Here is a 22,177-nt window from a genome sequence, read left to right as displayed (position 1 = left end):
CAACATCTGGATGTTTTAGATGGCTATGAGTTTTGACGTCAGAGAATTCAAAAGGAACTACGATCATTTTAACATTTTAAGTGAAGAGTAACATTTGAAGAACATGCTGTCTTTTACTCCGGTTTTATAGTAAAATATATGTATTCCACAAGGCCGATTGCTATCATAACTTCGAATTCTGTGTTAGCTAAACATTCCGTAACCTAGCTACATTTTCAATTTGTTTACCCTAAGTTTTGGTTGCCATGGACTGTCGAATTTGTCTCGTATGACTTCACTGTATACTAAAGTCAATGGTGTTGAAATGGACTGTCATCAGTCACATCTAGTCATCCACTACAGGTTCGAATTATACTACCTCTTCTTTCTCATACCATCACTGCTCAGTCGACCCTTAAAATAAAAAACACATTCTTAAGGAATCTGACTGCTTTTACTCGCAGACTGTATAAATTAGCTTGTACACATAGACTACAGCCTATGGTAGCTACATGGTAGATTTTACTTGTAGTTGGTAGTTTAAGTTTACGAGGTGCACGGGAACGCAGCACGATTTGTTGCATTGGTAAACGTCAACCTATGCACGGTGTTGTGCTCCAGTGCGACCCACAGACTGGTGCGACCCCTATCTGCCAGAGCTCGACACTCCAAATGGAGGAGAGGAGATGAAAAAGATGCTGCCATCCCTCGTCACCGACTTAAGTAATTTGACAGTTGCGTGAATATGCAGTCATTTTGAAACGTCCCTGTGGGACTTATTCAGCTTTCGTTGCGCTCTGTTTGGGTCGTTCAGGATGACGATGGCGTCCCAGTGCACGGAACAAGCCGTGCAGGAGTTCCTGATGGAGAGGGGAGGGAGGGTCCAACAGATGGAGCTAATCGATCATTTCCTATCAGTTTCGGGGCAAAATGACCAGTCAAAGGAAGAGGTGGATCGCGAGGCGTTAAAATGCATCGTGGACAACGTGGGTTTTGTAAAGGTGGAAAACGGCGTAAAATTTGTTTGTTTAAACACCGAAGGCAGCGCGGAGTCAGTGATGCGTACTGACGCAGGCGGCCACGATCCTGTGGAGTGCAACGGTAATATCCAGGAGACACTGGACAACAACTATGTCAACGGCAATCCTGACAACGGAGACCGAACAGGTGAGGCATACGCACTTTTAGATGATGCTAGAGATTTATTTATTTAAATGTTCAACGCAAAATCCCATGTTTCTCTCTATAGTCCATATGCAGCCACTATTTGGCTAAAACAATAACGTTTTACTAGTTTATTTATTTGCGTGGATTGTATTGTCCCACAGCATTGGCTCTCCATTGTTTGTGAAGACCAATACATAGGTTATAGGTTGCCTAGACTGCAGTTGTCATAATCCAATGATCAGAATCTTTCATTTTGACCTATATCTTGCCAAAAAAACTAATATTAATGATAATACATAAGGGTAATGACAACACAAAGAGATAACAAGACTCGCCTTAGGTATACCTGTGGGGGATTACAATGGAAAGGTGGTTTTAGAGTCTATTCAGGTTAAGATTGTACCACTCCATCGTACAATGTCAGAGAGCTCGATGACAATAACAAAAAAAAACATGTCCAATTGTTTCACAGGAACATCCGGCTTTTTGGCAGCCAGCATGGACAATGAAACACCATCTAATTGCAATAAGCAACATGCGGCCCTCTACCAGAATAATAAGACCAGTATAGTGACTCCTACTTCTGGTGGTGGAGGGGAGGTGAAGCTGAGGGAGAGGAGAAGGCGGGAGTCGGCCCCAGTCATTGGGATGGCAGATCTGGACCAGGCTCACCCTGCAGGGTCCCACAACCAGCAGGTGAGAGGGGCCCGCAGGGTGTCCAAAGGGTCCCAGCGGGCCTTGTTGACCAGCTGTCTATCTGAAGACAGCGCCTTTGAAGGACTGGAACCTGTTGGAGATATCAACACACCCAAGGGAAGTCGCAGGAACTTCATAGAGCTGATGATGAATAGTTCTCCTCAGGTAGGAAACAATGCTTCTTTGGCATGAAAAGGCTTACATGTAGATTATTATTAATATAGGTCATAATGTTATATCTTTGACAGCTTTACAAAGTTCTCAACAGGGCATAGCAGTTCAAACAAGTAATACTTTAAGCATGTGAGAAAGTGTTTTTACAAAAATGCTTCAACCTGTAAAAACTACTGTTTCTGATATAATAGGAAATTTCTGCTGCACTGTTTCTGATGTTTGGCTACACGTAAAGCAGTACTGTAGCATCAGGTGTTTCACCTTTTGGGTGTGCTCTAAAACCTGAATGGCATACAGTTGTACAGAGGAATTAAGCAGGTTCTCATGCCTTTGCTGCAGTGTAATTTGCATCATGGCTAAGAGCTCAGCCTTTGACAGCTGGTGAAAAACACCATTCGGGGTGTAACCAGAACACAATATTCATGAAGTTCGACTCCACAACAGCTCCACAAGACACAGTGATGTAATCTAGCTTGCCTTACCTCTTAGGCAATTTGACCTAAGACCTCCTTTTAGTGATCATCATAAGGCATTAACCAACCAAATGGACAATTTCAAAATTGAATTTTTACTGTCAAAGATGTCTTTATATAATTAACATCAGTTTGATACTTTACTGTGATGCAGTGGTGACAGTGGTGCTCAGTCAGTACCCTGGTATCTGACTTTTGATTTGCTGGTCTTCCACAAATAACAATAATGCTTGCATGTAGTTCTTTAAATGTAGAACATTTTAAGTGTTGTGAAACTTTTTTTACAGTGCTGTTAAGGTCCTTTTGAAGAACCATTTTAGCAGGGTATTGGTAAAAAAAACCTTTTCTAAAAGCAATATTTATATCACCATAAAGCATTCTGCAGTGGTAAAAGCTAAATAAATACTGTATTTTAAAGGTAATACAAAAAAGTGTACATAAAGTATGCACCTCTTTCATTCCTATGTTTTTCCCTTTGCAGGTTCGGCGGTCTCTGATCAACCGTGGTTCACGCCTCTGGGACTCCGTGAGGAGCGATGGAGATTCTACATCGCTCCTCTCGTCAGCCACTGATGAGGACTGTGCCTCAGTGACCCTGGACCCGCTGGAACACGAGTGGATGCTGTGCGCCTCAGATGGCCTGTGGGAAAGCCTGCAGCCCTTGCTCGCTGTGGAACCTACCCTAGTAGCCAAGAGAGACTTTGTGACTGGCTTTACCTGCCTCCACTGGGCGGCTAAGCAAGGCAAAGCTGAGCTGCTCTCCCAGCTGCTGGCGTTTGCCAAGGAGAACACTATACCTGTGAATGTAAATGTGAGATCAAGTGCTGGATACACACCTCTACACCTGGCAGCTATGCATGGACACACACAGGTGGGTTGTGTAGATTGTGGTGGTAGTGGGGTGTCATGTGTTACACGTGCTGAGTAAAGCAGCAGCAGATTGTATCTGCTCCGCCTTCCCCAGCTAGAGTTCCTCTTCAAAACAGAGTGAATGATCTAGAAAAAAAGATTAAGTTAATTTTGTATCCACTGTTTTTCACAAAATGAGTGGGAAAAGAAAAGAAAGTTTGTCATCATTTATCCGTTAGTTTAGCGTGGAGTGACAAAAACAATTTTCAAGAAAGGTAAATAAATAGAATTTTGAAACAAGTAAACAAAAAAACAGATTGCAATTTGGCTTATATCATGGCGGAAAAAAAACTAAATGTAACTGTAAATGAATCAGAGTTAGACTGAAAAGGCTAACTTCATCTGTTGTCCTTGGCCAGAGGCTAGATAATAAAAAGGTAGTCTAAAAATAGGATAAAGCAATACGACATATCTTTTAAAATTCATTTACACAACATAATAAATATGCACAAAATAGTACAGTACATACTGTATCGACCAATGAATGACACTACAGCATCGCACTTTGTAGATGGCTACAATCCATGCAAAATAAGAAAAAACAAACAAGCAAGTATAGAAAAGAATGTGGAGTGATCAAGACAGACAAGATGGCAGCAGAGTGGACAACAACTATCATAATGTTGACATGCTTGATAATTGATGAGACACACTTTCACATGATGTAATGTACAGATGTACAGTATTGATCAAAAATCTTACCAATGAGGCACCAGTACATATATGACAAATGGATAGATTTCAGTATCTGAATATTCCCTCCACTGTGTGTATTAAATGTGCTGTGATTGACAGGTGGTCCGTGTGCTGCTGTCAGACTGGGAGGCAGACCCTGAGGCTCGAGACTACAGCGGGAGGCGAGCCATCCAGTACCTGTCGCCACCGCTGGCTGCTGACCTGCTGGAGGAGGGAGTGGTTACCTCACCCGGAGCTGAGACAGACAACGAAAACATAAACAGCGGGAGTAGCGGAGGGTGCGGCTGGCGATTTCCCAAAGTCCTCCAGGGCAATCTGAACCCACTGCGGCTCCTGAACCCACCCGCTGAGGCAACAGAGGACGGAGTTGTGACCGGCGGGAGGACCAAGGGGGGCGTGCAGAGGAAGTCGTCCCTGAGCCGGCTGAACGCCCGGCTGCACCGAGGACGCCACCGAGCCCAGATCATCCACAGCGCATCCTTTAGGGACGCGGGCGAGGTGGGAAGAGGAGAAGAGCTTCCCATGAGCCCCATCCGAACCCGACCATTGTCCAACCTGTTTGGATGAAGTAACACAACTCTTAGGTAAAAACCATGTGTTGATTTACAAAATGCAGTTTACTCACCTTTTATAAGCTGACAGGTCAGACATTTTTATGACCAAAATTACCAGCACACATTCTAATATATAGGGTCACACTGATTTTGACATTTGATTATTATAGGATTTGATAACTACAAATGTCTGTTTCTCGAAAACTCAAACTTATTTTTGTTCCAATTGCAGTTATTAGGCATATCACTGAGGGCAGATTGCAGTTCATGTAGCATTTTTTTTGCTACAACAGTTCATTGAGTTAAAACTGAATCACTGCTCTGTGAATTGCTTTTGAACTTGTTTTTTCTATAATGTTCGTAGGCTCTGTTTTTAGAGCAGGTAGCAAACACTACACAAGTTTATTTTTTTATTTAATACTCTACGCTACAACAATGTTCACACAAAGGCAAAAGCAACAGGCTGGATTTTGTTCAGGTTTTCACTTTAGATTTGACTCACAGTGGTGACGGATTTGAGAACAGCACTTAGGTTTGATTCCACACAGTTATCCACCAATCTTGTTTTTGTTTTGCAGAGTAAAATAATATATTCAAAGAAATCATTTTATATATTTCAACCTACTTTGACTGGGTGGTGCTGTTTTAAAAAAAAAAACCGCACATTTCTGTAATGTGAATCTTTATTTTTAAGTACCAGATTTTAATATTCAAAGATTCTTGTATGGACAACCACGTACAGTTATGTCATGTTTGCACTTGTCACTTTGAAGATAGTTTGCAATTACTGGAGGAAACTACTCCAACTAAAACTGTTATTGGTCCCATGTCCTACGTATAAGTTCATATTGTGTACACAAGAAGGTGATCAAATTGTTATACATTTTTGTTGTTTAAATGCACTTATATAAGTGTACAAATGATTTGTAATGTGTAGCTATACCTTCCCTTTCAGTTGATTAATAGTCAAAACAACAAAGGCTGACATGGCTATAGTTAGATCCAAGTACTGTAAAGAAACTTATCAGTTATTCAGTAGGACTGTTCCACAGGGTGAAAGCACATGAAGAACTGATGTTGTTATTCTTCTGACTATAATGTACCTTTAATCCTCTGAGCCTGGTCACTTGTTACATTGTTTCATTGTGGGGGAGTTTAAGCAGTATGGGTCTCTTTCTATTTAATAAATTGCCTGCATTACTCTAACTTTGCATGTACACAATCATTTGTTCATTAATCATGTCTGCGTCATCTGTGGATAAAGAGCATGGACCTGAAATGCTGTATGTTTAGCTGAGGAGCTCATTGACTTTTTGACTGTTTTCCCAAATATGTGTTTAATTAACCACACATCCTAAAATTCATGAATGTTCCCTTAGTACTTTGTAGCATCAGATCATTGGGCTTCCTATAATTGTATGGTTAACTTTTTTATGTAGAAATGTATTGTACAAACCTACTTTGGTGTCACTTTTTTCACATGCATGAACAGGGAAAATTCTGTTTACTGTTAATGTTTTCTATAAGTCATTGTTTCTGTCTTATTTGTCAAATACTGTGAAGTTATTATGTTGTGTGAATACACTGTTACTGAGTCACGGTCATTGTGTCTCTTCCTTGAATATGAAATAAAGCATTAATGGTTTGCATAAAACTAAAGTCAGTATTCTGTGTGTTACAGTTGTTCCAAGCTAACAGAATATTTAGTAACCTAGACAAAGGATGGTCAGAAGTGTCACTATGTATGCACTCATTAAATACAACTAGAAGGGACTGAACCTCCAAATTAAGTAGGCTATTTTGTTTGGCAGTCCTGCTGACACCAAGTAATTGTCCCTGTCTGGTGGTGCTGAATAATTGATGATCTGATGCCACCATTTACAGCATATCCACTGCTTCCTGTCCACAAGCTGCCCATGTAACACTGCCGAATATATTCACAGCCATTCCTCATTTTGCACCTGTTGTGTGTGTGTGTGTGTATCATGTAGTTGAGCATGTTATCCACAGCATGTCATGAGGATAAGGCAAAAAAAGTTGAATAAGTTAAATTATATTCATTTGCCACCTAAGATGGAAATGTATTTGCAGTGAATACTCAGTGCCTGGGACTGGACCGATAACCACTGTTCTGACAATGGTCTTCTGGCACTCATGTTTCTTCTGGCTCTCATCTGGGTCTGTCCTCTACTTCATGTTTACCAGAACGAATCAGCAATATAAAAGCAGGATTACATGTTTACGGTCATTACAATCAAATGGGCTGCTTGTATAAAAGCAAATGCTCTTGAGTCAGAATCTGCTCTTTTAATGTTTTGCTGATCTCTGTTTTTGCCGTCATCGAGTAGTCAAACAGCATTTAGGTCAATAAAAGGATGAGCCTTTTCCTGGCTCAGTAGATTTCAGAGTCTAGTTGCCTTAAGTCAGGCTATCTGTTAGATGACTGCTGATCGGGACAGAGCAGAGAGGCTGTTCTGACTGCAGCTACTGACCTACATACAAAGTGAAGGGCGTAATGCCTATTATGTAAATTCCTCTACCATCTTTTCAGGAAAACTGTGCCAACTTTTTTGCCTGGGGCCTCCGCTGTTGGACTAATCCATGTCCAATCCATCCCCTTCTCTCACTCTTTCCCCAAAGTAGTTACCACAGTGATGATGACATTCATACAAAGCCTAACTTGTGACTAACAGTGCCAAATAGCCATCAATGTAGTTACAAATGTACATTGTCAGCTGGATGTTCTGTTGTCTCATGACAGTTCCTATTAAAGTATTCATCCCTCTTGGAGGTTTTCATGTTTTATTGTTTTGCTGTCCAACACTTGAGTAAATGTAGGCCTAGTGTGCCTTTTTTTGGCCAAACATCAGAAAAAAACTCTTTGATCTCAAAGTGAAAACAGATTTCTAGTGAAATTATAAAAATTATTATTACAAAAATAAAATATAAACATATAGAGTATATAGAATATGTGTTTGTATAAAATCTACAGGTGTATTTCAAGTCAAGTCCATCTGTATAATAGTCCTTAGATAGGGTGTCTATAATTTGTAGGCTACTGCATTGTTACCCATTGACTAGCTACACACAGGTAATCTCCATTTAGCTACTTAGCTATATGACCAGAATGTGCCTATATGTGCACCAGAAAGTCGCGATAATATCACTATAAACTATCACTATAATTCTCTTTTGCCATTTTCTTGTTTTCCTGTATTTTTCTGCACACATGTTCCTCAAAGTGTCGCTGTTCTAAAACTAAGGGCCCACGTTGTTTCTGTTTAAGGTCAAAGTTTACTGCATGCGGAAGTGGCATGTAGTTTGGGTTTTTGTTATTTCCCCGGTGTTATAACACATCCATGGATTTTCCTTGCAGTGTTGGCTGCAGTTACAATAATTTTGTTAACTTTTTTTGCCAGTAGGCTAACGGATGTTAGGTAGGTGGCGGTGAAATCTACTGGGATAACTGTCTTCAGCGTTGTTTAAAAGGTAACGTTAGAGCTATCTTACAAAACACTTCGAGCTAAGTAGCTTGCTACTAAAGTTAACTAGCTAGACATAGCACTAACGTTAGCTATTTAATTAACCAATACAGTTTTCACGTATGTAGCTAATAGCTAAGGTTTTGTCCAACGCATGTTATGAAGTGTAAACATTAACGTTAGGTAGCTAGCTAGTCAATTAGCTAGCTAGCAAATCTCGAGGATGTTTCCCTTCTGGGTCTATCATAACGCCGTTAACGTTACATTTAGCTAGCTAGCTAGCTAACACCTTTTTAACGTTAGCATAAATTGGAAGCGTTTACTCGTTGTGCTAGCTAACTGTAATTACGTTGACATTCCTATACTAAATACAGGTTCGTCGCAACGTTACCGCTAGTTACGTTGAGCTAGGTTAGACAGTGAAACTTGACTATTTGATGAGACAAAGGGCTAAAAATAAATACACCATGCTATGGTTATCTACCGTGCAGCTATAGCTATATCTTACATTACACGTCTACATGAATACAAGTAAAAGGTGAACCAAACGCATAGCGTTAGCGTAGTTAAAACACGGCTTGATATTGATGTTTTCCCAAATTAAAAAAAGACATGTTTTCTAAAAAACTTTTAATTCATTTTGTGTAAGCCTTGTGTTTTCCGATTAACAATGAAATGAAAACAACTACTGAAATACATATGATTCTATTTCTATGGCAACAATATTGAAATTGTATAATGTTGAATGGATCTCCCGGTAGCGTGGAAACTCTTTTTTTCGTTATATTGGAAAGTGAAAGCACTAAATAGTTCACTAATTCAGGGTAATTATTTCAAGAACAGCTCACATGTGCTAACAGTCTTCACTGTCTCTCCAACTTTTCTGCAGGTTCTCCAAATGGCCGCAACAATGACCACCATTGTCCATGATACTACAGAAGCAGTGTGCCTCTCCGCTGAGTACAACCTGTACCTCAAGCCCATTGCCAAAATAACCATCAGTGTGGCTCTGCCCCAGCTCAAGCTTCCAGGCAAGAGCATCTCCAACTGGGAGGTAATGGAGAGGGTCAAGGCCATGGTAGCTCCAGAACAGTTTTCAGCTCTGCGAATCTCCAAGAGCACCATGGACTTCATCCGCTTTGAAGGCGAGGTGGAAAACAAGACAGTGGTCAAAAGCCTGCTGAGCCGTCTGGATGTAAAGTGCATCAAACTTAGTGGATTTACTGATGTACTGAAGGTATGACTCACCTTATACTGGAGCACAATCCCATGATCAGACTTTGCTCGTTATGTAGCTTATTGCAGTATCTGGTACTTCATTAGTAATTTTGAAAGCTGTAGTTTGTGGTGCAGTTTAGTTGTGGCTGTGGCTCAGTGGTAGAGCGGTTGCCTGCCAATCGGAAGGTTGGTGGTTCGATCCCTTGCCCTGCAGTCCCATGTCGAAGTGTCCTTGGGCAAGACACTGAACCCCGAGTTGCCCCCGGTGCTGCGCATCGGTGTGTAAATGTGTATGAGTGTATATCTGATGAGCAGGTGGCACCTTGTACGGCAGCCTCGGCCACAGTGTATGAATGTGTGTGAATGGTGAATGTATCCTGTATGATGTAAAAGCGCTTTGAGTAGTCGTTAAGACTAGAAAAGTGCTATATAAATACAGCACATTTACATTTGTATTGTGTTATACTGACAGATTATTTATTTTTTTAAGATTATTTTTTGGGGCTTTTCCCTTTTATTACATAGAGACCATGGGTAGACAGGAAAGTAGAGAAAGAGATGGGATGACACGCAGCAAAGGGCCACAGGTTGGATTCTGCAAAGGACTCAGCCTACATTGGGCGCGCGGTCTACTGGGTGAGCTAAAGGCCGCCCCCTGACAGATGTTTCTAATGTTTTGCCTACCTCATTAATATCAGTAAGAGAAGAGACCAAATATTAGAAACACCTCTCAGTATAATGCAATGTACCAGTAATTATGAAGTTTAATCAGCATCTCTCTAAAATTGTTTCAAAAATGTATTTCATTGCAGTGCTGTTGTATTTGACTGCATCATTTTCATTTAAGTGTACCTACTAAACTAGCAACTATATATATATATATATATATATATATATATAATATATATATATATAATCTCAACCCTACTCTCCCTCTCTTTCCTCAGGTTCGTGCAGTAGAGAACAAAGTAGACTTCCCAACACGCCACGACTGGGACTCCTTCTTTCGCGATGCCAAGGACATGAATGAGACTCTGCCAGGAGAGAGGCCAGACACCATCCATCTGGAAGGACTTCCTTGCCGCTGGTTCAGCCAGAAGGACTCCCCGTACCCAGACCGGCCCTCTGAAGAGGTGCTCACTGCAGTCTTCCAGGCATTTGGCAAGGTAGGACATGTTTCTGTCTCTGTTAAATAAAAAATTAACCTTAACACTGAATTTAAATCATGTTATTTGTTAGTTTGAAATAAGATAAATTCCCACTTAGGGCTGGTCCTGGGCCATATGATGATATATAGTGTCAAAACGATATCAAATTGTCTGTTGTATATATTTTTCTATATTGTTTCTATTACAATGTCAAAAAACAGCGTCCAAACTGCGTCACCATTATTTACATCATTAAATTCCTGTTACGTATATTTGGCACTAAAGGTCTTGTTAAAAATGAGAAAATACTCAGTATTTTTCATTTATCAAGTATTTAATTCATACAGAAGTATACAAGAACAGGCTTTACTATGTGGTTATTTCATGTAGACTAGTTATTGATTTACCAGAAAACATGCTTGACATGCATATGGAGATATGAAATGGCCTATATCGGGATGGCCAAATTTGTAACGTGTAATGACGTGTAATATTCACGTATTGACTTTTGTAATAAGGTAAAACCTTATTTTTTCACTCAAACAATTTCATTCAAAGATTTAGCTGTGGTTGTATGCATTACATGAAAGTGATATAATTTTCTAAACATTTGATTGATAAATAGATTAAATATCGCAAGAAATCACCAAAAGCCATGTAAATTCTATTGTCACATATTCAGTATGAAGAAACTTAGTCAAAAATAACATTAAATGTTTGATTTGGTCAATGTACCACCTTTTTCATTGTAGGTGCGACATGTTGACATCCCCATGCTGGACCCATACAGGGAGGAGATGCTGGACAAGAACTTTAACACATTCAGTTTCGGGGGTCATCTCAACTTTGAGGCTTATGTCCAGTACCAGGAGTACGGCGGCTTCACCAAGGCCATGGACACTCTGCGCAGCATGAAGCTGATGCTGAAAGGAGACGATGGAAAGGCAGTGGCCTGCAACATCAAGGTACTACAGGCTCTTATGGTTGTAAAGTACTGCACAAGCCATGTTAATGTTTAGGGTAAAAACCTCATTATTTAACTGAACCCTTGAAATATCCTTTTCCTAAAATCTACCTGTTTCTGGCTTTATGACCGGAAGTACGTAATTAATTTTGATAAAGTTGTTTGAATTCCGAGCCCTGGGGTATCCTGCTCTGCCTTTTGAGAAAATTAAATCTTAGATAGGCCGATCTCAAAATCTTGCCCCTTATGACGTCATGAGGTTGCCTCCGCTTTACCCGCCCAGTGAATTTGGAGAGAGAGACATCATGGATTTCAAATGAGCAATGTGGAAATTGGTCAAAGCCACACCCCCAGCTTCCACCTCTCTCCTCCTCAAAAGCTACAGACTCAGAAATGGCACATACTAAGGAAAGCTCATTGTGGGACTGGCTGTAATAGCTGTAATTCTGCACCAAGACTGAATTTTGGAGAGAGAGACTTCAGATACAGTATTAGGGGACCACTAAGGTCTATATAAAAGCATCCAAAAAGCACCATGTCATGGGACCAGGCAAGTGTTGAGAAAACATGAGTTAAGGTGTATAAATAGACTTCTTTAATGCCAATAGTGAACATTGCAAGGTAGTGTGTTGGCCAATTAAACCTGTAAACGTGCATGGTAATGTGGGATTTCTTTTTAACAAAAGCAATGTATTTCTACTTTTTAAATCACGATTATGAAGTTTTTCTAACACGTTGCTATTTTTGCATACCTCTGTTTTGGATGGGAGGCCACATGTGAATTTCAAATGTAGTGATACTGCAGATTGGCAGATTTTAGCAATTAGATTGTGTTGTTCAGAGACGCATAAGACGCTTTAAGACCTTTTAGTGAAATACGAATTAAAGCCAAGTCATTTTTTCTAAGTTAATGAGCATAGGGGGAGCCAGGTCTTAATCCACAGAATTAGGCTTCAATGTGAATTAGGGTATAAGAAGCAAGGGAGGGTCAACATATTGTTAGTTGATTCTGTTCTTAATTTACATTAATAAAGAAAGAGAAGGCATCTTTATAATCTTAGCACCCATTTACAGGGCTTTATCTCACTTGCATAAGTATGTTAAAAATGATGGCCCTCTGACCCTTTTTATCCAAGTAATTCTGTTAATCAACAGGCAAATTATCAATGAGTTATATAACTATGTACTGTAGATTTCAATACGTAAAGTACATATTTTTAGGGTTGAAACTGCAAAGCGGTAGAACCCTTCTATGTTTGTCTGTTTTAGTTATTATTATTTTTATTATTTGTTGTCTGCCGCACCGGCTCAACTTCCCGTGAGCTGGAATGAGCTAGAAACATGAAAGTTGTGGGAATAACTGGAAAATGGTGTGCATGTGCCTCTATGAATAACTTTATCTATATGATTTGTGTTGTACTCAGGTGTCCTTTGACACCAGCAAGCATCTAAGTGAGTTGGCTCTGAAAAGGAGGAGCATGGAGAGGCTGAAGTTACAGGAGCTGGAGAGGCAGAGAGAGGAGCAGAAACGACGGGAGAAGGAAGAGGAGGAGCGCCGTAAGGAAGAGGAGAGGTATGATAGAAGACAAAAGAGAAACAGAAAGCTAGTTTATGATGGACAAGATCTCCAGAAGATCCACGTTACTCTGTATATCAGGGCAGCCCATAACATTGGTTACTTTTGTTGTCACACACTCACTTATGTTTGGTTAATTTAATTTAGCCCTCGCTGTACCAAGAAACATTACAATGAATTGCTAAACAACACTGACCAGAGTAGATAGCAAAAGGTTACCAGTAACACACATTCACAGAGGACATTTTACATTTTGTTCAGGAAACAGAAGGAGCAGGAAGAGGAGGAGAAGGAGAGGAGGAAGGAAGAGAGATTACGAAAGCGAGAGCAGAAGGTGCGGGAGAGAGAGGAGAGAAGGAACCTGAAGAAGGTGAGGCGACAGCAAGAAGAGGAGCAGAAGAAGCTGCAGATGAAGATCGCCATGGAGGAGAGGAGGCTTCTGCTTGCTCAGCGCAACCTGGAGTCAATACGGCTCATTGCTGAGCTGCTGGCCAGGGCCAAGGTACGGCATGTACAAAAAGATACACAATACACTCTCAATGGACACACTCTCTGTCTCGCTCTCTGTCTCTCTCCACACAGTTACTCCTCTCAGCCAAGAAGGAACAATGTCTCTACCTGACTGTCTGACCTGAATTTAGATTTTGCTGCTGGTTGTTTGTTTTATTTATTTAATTTCTACTATTTCCTCCTCTCCAGGCCGTGAGGCAGCAGCACCTGGAAAAAGAGAGGGCCGAACAGGAGGACCGGGAAAGACAAGAGCAGGCTCGACGTAAGGAGGAACTTGCTCGTCTTCAGCAGCTGGAGGCCTGCAGACGCAAGCAGGAGGAAGAGCTCCGGAGGGTGGAGGTGGAGAAGGAGCGAGCATTGGAGCTCCAACGCCGTGAGAAGGAGCTAAGGGAGAAACTGCTTTGCAACATGTTAAAGAAGAGCAGCTGTAAAACAACACGATCTGCAGGCACGCAGGGTCAGGCTGGCCCTGTTACGAGTGAGGAGGCCTCTGATCCTGGTGGTGTTGTGATGTTGGGGCTTCTTGGCCAGGTGTACGGAATGAAGGCAGTTGAGAGCAAAGAGAAGCAGGCGTCCAAATCTAGCGTGCATGCCCAAGTTTCAGGCAAAAACAGAGCAACAGAGGAGAGGAGAGGAGGGGACAGGAAGAAAGGACGGGAGGGAAGGAGGAAGGAGGTGGGGAGCAGGCACAGTAGGGAGAAAATGAGGGGCCGGGAGCGCTCCCAGAGAGAGAGGAGCTCCCATAGTCGGGGGTCGAGGAGGCGCTCCCACAGCTACAGCCGGAGGAGGAGGAGTTCCAGCCACCGCAGGAGGAGCTCCAGTGTTCATAGGAGGAGCCTCAGTCACCGTGGCAACAGGAGGCACAGCCACAGCCATTGTAGTAGGAGCTCAAGCTCCAGCCGTGACAGGAGCCGGAGCAGCAGTGGGAGGAGTTACAGCAGAGGGCAGCGCAGCAGGCATAGTCATCGTAGATACAGCAGAGGCAGCTCTAGGGCCAGCAACAAAAGTAGAGACGGGAGGAGTCACAGCCATTACAGATACAAGAAACAAAGCAGCAGTAGAGACAGGAGCCACTCCAGACGCTAATCTTATCAATATGATCAGTTTATTGTTGATCTATTCCCCATTTACCAGCTTACACCTAAAAGAAGGAAAAAAAATTGTTGGCCCCCTTAATTAAGCAATGTGGCAGTGCACCAAATGGCTTTCTCCAGAATAGTGCAGCAACAAAAAACAAGAAATCCCATTTAAAAGTAGGATCAACTCCACAGATTTAACTGAAACAACATATGTAAGTGGACCCTGTATGTGTGAGGTACTGTATGTAAATGGTTGCAGTTGATTCTAGGGACTTGGTGTAACCTTTTTTTTAATTTTAATTGTTTTTATACATTTCATACTGTTAATTGAAGCTGCCAACAACTGTTAAGTTATCAATGTTTTGACATTTAACAGTTTCATGGCATAAAATACCAAATTTACGTTTAAAAAAAAAAAAAAAAAAAAAATTGTTCTTTGCCATATGTGAAAGACATTGTATCCACGTTTGGACTGAAGTATTCTAAAACTCAATAGGGTATTAAAATTTGATTAAATGTTAGTGATCATTATGTAATTATTGATATGCATTACATGACTGGCTAAACATGTTTGAATTAAAGTTTCATATCATAGACTCACTGTATTTGCAGATTGACACACCAGTCTGACCCTACTGTGAACGCAAAAGTCTGTTGACCTCTGTTTTCTGCAAGCAAGTTGTCTTTGTGCTTGAATAACAATGAGTTTTAGAAAGTGGCAAGTACTGAGAACAAATGTGTTATTTTAAAGTGGCACCAGCCTGTTTTACACACTGATAGAAGTTTTACACACTTTCAGACCTCATGGCTGCCATAGTAGTGGAAGACTTCTAAGTGGACAACTGGCTGCTGGTCCACAGACCATAGGAAACACCTCTATGCTTAAGCTGACCCATAAACTGTCCTGTTAGCTGCCTGAAATATTTCTTGGAATACTATTTGCTGTTGGTCATAAGCAGCTCAGAAAAACACAACTGAATTCCACAACAGTCTTGTTGTCGAGCTAAACCAAGCAGCACCATTTTAGATGATTAGAACATTTCATTTGGCAAAGGCTGTTTTTTTGGAAGAAGTTAGTTTGACAAGGAAAAGTGATTTGTTGACTGAGTGAGTTGTGTGACAACTTGAAGTTTAAATTCATGATAGCATGAATATTGGACAATCCTCGGCCAGCAGTGTTCTCCCTCTTTCCTCTGTCTTATGCAAGTCATAAATAGAAGCGATTGCTTTGAGACATATCCAATTCCTTCTTTTTTACAAGTCTGGGTCAAAGTTAGGAAACCAGTTTCTGAGATTTCAGTCAGACCAGCACAGAACCATTTAAAAAAAAAAAAAAAAAGTGAGGATGCTTTCATGTTTACATTGTTGTGCTGGGTACATTTCTTTAGCCTTACTAGTAACTGGACATACTGTTCTCCTTGCTGTATTTCAACTTTGGAGAAGTCAAGTCCAATAGTTTTGTTGACACTGCTACATCGACATTGTTGTCATGACAAAGCCCTTTGGTAATGTGTACTGTATGCTCGTGAGCTACTAGAGCATGTCTTGCATACACAATAAAATAAAAATTCAAGCTGACAACGATGTTCTGTCACTTAAACTTTCCCCTTTAACACTGTCATGCTCCACTGTGATTCTGGTCATTTTTTGGAAATGTTATTTCTACACAAACTTCCTTCTTCAGAACCTTGTGGAAAGCATCAAGGTGACAACTTACCCAACTCCAGCTGTTGTATCTGCGTCCTATCCTGCTGTCTTGTGGGGACAAATAATTAATAGTCAAACTGATTAGTGTCTCTGTAACCTCATCAAGGCATGTGAAATGACCGCCTGTGTCATTAAGCCTCATGCTACCATTAGTCACTCGGTGTAAGTGCACTCAGGCCATATGGAGAAGAGAACGGGAGTATTTTTTTTTTATAAAACACAGTTTCCCTACAAAGGTTTGGTATTCCAGAAGCGTCAATCACATTTTGGGGTTGTGAAAACAGTGGGAAGCAGATCTGGTATGAGAAAGCACTGAGTTAAAGTCTCCATCCGAGTGTGTGTGTGAGTGATAATGAACAAGGCAGCAGCTTGTTAACAGAGAGTTGTTTCATTGTCCAATACAGACTGAGCCCCTGCTCTAATCTGGGTTATCTGGCTGTAATCAGCTTAGCCCACTACTGCTGCTGATGCTGGCTGGCACTTTCTGTCGCTTTAGTCTGCACTGCCATTCAAACACACCTGCTGAAGGGCCACTGGATTAATACAAACTAGCAGGAAAGTGCAGTTTCCATGTAGAAGAAGTTGGAAGAGATCAACATTCAGTCTTTTTGAGGAATCAAGGAAACTGGCCATGGCTGAGAGTCAAGAAACGGGTTCATCTGAGGGGACACATGCTGCAGACACGTACCCCAGAAAAATACTAGAGTATATGGAAGGATTCCTCATCTCCAAGGTAACGCATCTTTCCTGAGTTATTGACACAATAGTGCTCCCCTCTTCAGCTTGAGAGTTAATAGCATTACTGTAAGTTTGAATTGCAATAGCTTCAAAGCCACAAGGTTGATTAGTCAATTAAAAGAAAATCCATTGTTAACTTTTTTAATTAATTAACTGATGTAATTGTTGTGGGATCTTTGTGTTTTAAGTTGATGGCTGTACAAAGAAAAAGCCTTTTCAAGATAACCGCCTTGGGCTCCAGAAAATCACAATGAGCATTTTTCCCGTTGGACACACTATAATTGTGAGGTTAAGCAATAGTGAAAATAATCATTAATTGCAGCCCTATGTCTCAACAGAAACATACATAAAGTACTATTATCATTTGTAAAAATGAATTTGATATCTTTTGGTTATATTTGTGGCTTTGTCACCAACCTCAGGTCAATTACCTACACTATAATAGATACTGGATGATAAGGCTTTAATTGAAAGACCCCCGTAAACAAATTGTTTCAGGATACATACATATATATGTATATGCAGAGTATGCAGCATATGAGACTACTAACGAATGAAAACATTACTGATGTCCACAAATACATCAATGAAGTGTACTGTATGTGGCCGTTTAACTAGAGCTTTACTTTACAATGTGGTCATTTCAATCCTTTACTGTGCTTTAATACTGGCCTTCTCAGCAGAATTTAATGAAGCACAACAAATGATCTAAAATAAACACATGATACGATTGGTCTTTCTGTTGAAATTACTGAACCATCATTATAGTGCTGTTCTGATTAGTGTAAATATATTGTGCTATAGAAACTATAACTTCATTGATCAGATCATTTAATTAGTGAACTCCATGAGTGGGTACTGCAGACAGAGCAGTCTAATCTTCTCTCTCTCTCTTTCTCTCTCTCTCTGTGACCCAGACGGTTTTCTCCTCATGCGAGCTGGGTGTGTTCGATGTGTTGCTGGCGTCAGAGCGTCCCCTGTCTGCAGAGGAGATCAGTCAGGCGATCGGAGCTAGTCTGGATGGCACACAGAGACTGCTGGCTGCCTGCAGCGGCCTGCAGCTGCTCAACACACACCAGGACAACGGACAAGGTCAGCACACAGCTAAAATAAGAATAATAACTCATAAATAGACCAACAACTTGTCCCTCTATATAATAACAATATGTTTCAGTACTACAAAATGTAATACTGTAGGGTTGAAAAGGATGTGAATGTGTAAAACTTAAATAGAATTTCACAAAAATTACCAATGAAACGCATACATAGAGGGGGAAAAACATAACATTTTAATTTCTGTCCATTTCTCACGTTCACAGACGTGCATTATACTGTGAATTGCTGCACCACCTACGTGCACACCTCTACCTCCGTCCCTGTCTCCCACATAGACATAAAAGGTTAAACCTTTGTCACCTGCAGTGATTCATTCACAGTCATCTCCTCATACTTCACACCTCTCCCACCTGTGTCAGTGTTTTACAGTAACACAGAGCAGGCCCGGGTCTACCTGACCCGCTCCAGTCCTGTATCCCTCTACCAGTCCATCCAGTACAGCTCCAGAACCATCTACCTCTGCTGGCACTACCTGACCGACGCTGTCAGGTCCGTACACTGAGCTGCAACTAAAGTTTTTCTCTTTTTCAAGTAAAAGTTTAATTGTATAGGATATAAAATATCTGTAGGTAACAAAAGCCTGTCACAATAAGCACCAATGGTTATGTGCAGCTCAATGTGTTAATGTCAATTACAATTATACAAAACACTGCAATTAGCAAATCCTTAAAGTTGAGAGGCTGAAACCATCTTTTGACATTTGCGTCTTGATTAACAACTTAAGCAATTAATCGGTAATGGAAATCAGGTTTCTGTCTGGTGATTAATCAGTTGATTAGTTGGTTTAATTCCTGTCAGACTTCAGTATGTCTGAGAAACTGGTGTCTATCACCCAGACTTTAGGTCCTGAGAGACATTTACAGCAGGGGTTGTAGCTGATTCCGTGGTCCGTGCCAGTAAGAAGCTGGTCATGATAGCTGCACGATTATGGGCAAAATGATAATCACGATTATTTTGATCAATATTGAGGTCATAATGTATCAGATATAGTGTATTTTATGGACAAAAGATTATGATCTCTGACATTTATCCAGCTAACAGTGCTGCCAAAACAACAGGAAAGGGAGAAAATACTAAAGCCGCTTCACAGGCCACAGGGACCATAGGGCAGACTACTGAGGATCTGGTCATGACCAGAGTCTCTAGCGCCCTTAGTGGCAGTGACCACTGGTCCCTGCCAGAGACCATGGTCCCAGGACAGACCACAGAATCAACTAAAAGCTCCTCTCGATATTTACCTTAGCTCCAGTATTTAAAAAAAAAAAAAACGTGTTTTCCTTCAAATGTTCCACACATTACCTGTTGTTAAACTCTAACAAATACATTAATGTTATTCGATAGATTATGTTAGTCCCCCAGTGGGGTGAATTGTCTTTGCTCTTGACGTGCTGGGTTATGCAGTTTGTGTTGTGATATCCAGGTACTAAACCTTAATATAAATTGTAATAATTTAAGACTATTTTATAAAAGAACGATTGTTCATGACCAAATTATAATTTACAAAATGTGACTTGGGGACACAACATAATACAAGGGGCGTAAAACCAAAAGAGCAAGCAAGAATAAACATAACTAAATAAACCATAACTGCTTAAAAGTAATACCAAGACAATGCTTCTGTAAATAATGCACAAGTATTATTCAATTTAATGAGCAAGCCAAGAGTGAATCACACACAGGTAAGCCATGAGGGGTTGTGAGAACTGCACGTTTTAATTTGTAGCTGAAGGATGTGGATTTTAGTCCCTTTCTGTTTGAACGGTGTCTGAAGACGGAATTTAATCTCATTGTTGAGAGCAGAACAGAGGAGACAGCCAGCCGCTCTCAGACTGGATTCACTGTGACTAGAATAGACAGAGCATGATCGTGAATTCATGTCAGCACATTTGATCCGCATCAACTGTGGCGATGAGATGAAGCCATTTTTAAGTAGTGAGACGATCAATACCTAGACCTCACATTTTGTACACTCACTTAGCAAATATATGTGAAGATTCATCAAATTAGTTACACATACCAAGACATATAGCACTATGTACCGTGGTTGCCATTTATGAATATTTCTGCCTTTGCCTTGTTTTAGAGAGGGAAGAAATCAGTATGAAAAGGCTTTTGGAGTCACCTCAAATGACCTGTTTCAAGCTCTCTACAGGTAAGAAGCTGTCTTTGTTGAACACGCACACACACACACCAGCACATATGCACGCCTACACACACACTCACACACACAAAACACACATTCTCGCTCATTTACATTCCAACCCTGTCTCTTCATCTTAAGCCTGTCTGTCACTTTCTTCTCTTTTCCCCCTTAAAAACAGACTCATGGGATTTATTAGGGCACAGGGGATGTGTGTGAGAGAGCGAGGGAGTAATGTGAGAAATCTTGGAGCAAGAAAGAGAGAGAGAGAATATATCTGCTGTTGTCCATGAGGTCTTGTGTGTTTATGGTATCTAGTGCCCATAGTTTTAATGCTTCACTGATCTGCCGGCCAGCAATTTTCAGGGGTCACACGCTCAAAGTTTCACACTTTGTTCGCTTATCGGCTTTGATCGGCCTGCCGGAGGCACTGTAGCCTACTGTAGAACACTGCTAGTTCCACAGCAACAGAGACTGTTCACAGACTATGTCACAGTGGAATAACTCACCAAACATCCTCCCTTCATGTCCTCATCATGGCATGATTTGGACTACGAGTACTTTAATGGAATGGGATCTGATGCGCACAAATGGAAGATGAAACAGATCTTAAAATGCCCATTCCCATTATTATTTTACATTTAAACCGTAAAATGAAATGTACCAACACCAATTTGCAGATTTATACATTAGCCACACACATCGCACCAGTAGAACTGGGAAGTTAAAATTTGACACATTTCTTTGCATGTGAATGTTGTTTTTTTTCTCTTTGGATTTTTACACATCAATTTCTGTTTTGTATTTTGCTGGTGATAAAAAAAAAAATCAGGGCAGATAAATTCTCTGTATTTGATATTTTTGATTGATTTTTGTTCTCGCATCCTTTTGATGAGCAGCTGACAGATGATCTCACAAAAACTGCCTCATTAAAAAAAAAAGTTGAATGCAAAATGAGAATATTCAAAATATGAACCATGCACACATAATGTAATACACCCTTGTGCAGATGAATATGCAATTCAACTTTAATTCATTGCAAATTAAAATACCCCACAAGAAAAATGTCAACACCTGCGCACAATTGATTTAATGGGGAGTAGCAGTTGTTTGTCCCTGCTGATTTCTCCTGTGAATACTGTGGGTAAATAAGCAAAGGGGAAACAACCACTGAAGACATTCGCTGCGTTCTTAGAGTTCTGTAGCAGGAGCAGGATGAGTCAGACTCCTGTTTACTCATCGCCGTTTAACCAGCTGCGTACTAGACCTGAATAATTTACAGCCAAGTCCCGTCTACAGCTTGAATTCTCATACTCGAGAAAGCAGAAAAGATTTGGACTCACAAGAGAGTGTGGATTTAGAGAGCTATTGAGATTTATTAAACAAGACCTTACATAGGAAGAAGTTTTACAGAAGAGAACTTGTTATTTGTTCAAACCCAGATGCATCTGATGGTTTCAGCATTTACAGATGAATACGATTTTCATGTAATCTGAAAAGTAAAAGCAGTTTCTGTGCTTTAAACATGGTAAGGGGTTAAATACTGGAACAGTTGTAAGGCTTTCCTCGATGTGGTCATCACATGAATTCCTTGAGTGTTCATTGAAATAATTAAAACTAGAGCATTAAATACGGATGAAAACACATCAAGTAAAAATGCAGTCTATTGACTGATGAAAGGAAGACAGTTACTAACATATTATATATCTATCTTTTATTGTCTGTAAAGCAACCTTGAGTGCTTAGAAAGGCACTGTTAAATAAAATGTATTATTATTATTATTTTATATACAGTATATGAGTATTTTTACTCATTGTCTTGCAAATAATGAGTATGAACCATCCATCAAT

General features: G+C 40.5%; 3 protein-coding genes across 6 annotated transcripts in view; all 3 read left to right on the top strand.

Moving 5' to 3' along the window:
- Positions 1–581: 581 nt before the first annotated feature.
- On the top strand, positions 582–7,097 carry sowahca (sosondowah ankyrin repeat domain family Ca). Of its 2 annotated transcripts, XR_004334005.1 has the most exons (5): positions 582–1,146; positions 1,619–2,007; positions 2,971–3,360; positions 4,194–5,462; positions 7,088–7,097. XR_004334005.1 is itself a non-coding variant. In XM_032528852.1 (4 exons), the coding sequence occupies exons 1-4, from the start codon at positions 795–797 to the stop codon at positions 4,659–4,661; spliced, it is 1,599 nt and encodes a 532-aa protein (XP_032384743.1). In that variant the 5' UTR covers positions 582–794; the 3' UTR covers positions 4,662–6,307. The 2 variants fall into 2 exon arrangements, 1 of the variants encoding a protein (XP_032384743.1); XM_032528852.1 differs by lacking the exon at positions 7,088–7,097 and having other exon boundaries at positions 4,194–6,307.
- Positions 7,098–7,905: 808 nt separating this feature from the next.
- akap17a (A kinase (PRKA) anchor protein 17A) lies at positions 7,906–15,942 on the top strand. 3 transcript variants are annotated; one of them, XM_032528850.1, is made up of 7 exons: positions 7,906–8,137; positions 9,020–9,367; positions 10,296–10,514; positions 11,249–11,461; positions 12,885–13,033; positions 13,298–13,538; positions 13,736–15,942. In XM_032528850.1, the coding sequence occupies exons 2-7, from the start codon at positions 9,029–9,031 to the stop codon at positions 14,630–14,632; spliced, it is 2,058 nt and encodes a 685-aa protein (XP_032384741.1). In that variant the 5' UTR covers positions 7,906–8,137; positions 9,020–9,028; the 3' UTR covers positions 14,633–15,942. The 3 variants fall into 3 exon arrangements, with proteins under 3 accessions (XP_032384741.1, XP_032384742.1, XP_032384740.1); XM_032528851.1 differs by having other exon boundaries at positions 7,924–8,085; positions 9,017–9,367; XM_032528849.1 differs by having other exon boundaries at positions 7,925–8,085.
- Positions 15,943–16,712: 770 nt separating this feature from the next.
- The window catches only part of asmt (acetylserotonin O-methyltransferase), a 16,786-nt gene continuing 11,321 nt past the window's right edge, over positions 16,713–22,177 (top strand). Inside the window, exons 1-4 of the mRNA XM_032528853.1 lie at positions 16,713–17,065; positions 17,988–18,162; positions 18,546–18,675; positions 20,270–20,338. Of these exons, the coding sequence (XP_032384744.1) occupies positions 16,964–17,065; positions 17,988–18,162; positions 18,546–18,675; positions 20,270–20,338 (476 nt within the window). The 5' untranslated portion in view covers positions 16,713–16,963. The remainder of the gene's footprint in view (positions 17,066–17,987; positions 18,163–18,545; positions 18,676–20,269; positions 20,339–22,177) is intronic.

The sequence above is a fragment of the Etheostoma spectabile genome, chromosome 11, assembly GCF_008692095.1.
Source record: "Etheostoma spectabile isolate EspeVRDwgs_2016 chromosome 11, UIUC_Espe_1.0, whole genome shotgun sequence".
Classification (NCBI taxonomy): Eukaryota; Metazoa; Chordata; class Actinopteri; order Perciformes; family Percidae; genus Etheostoma; species Etheostoma spectabile.
Note: the sequence above shows the minus strand (reverse complement) of the source record. Positions and strands in the feature narration are given on the sequence as shown.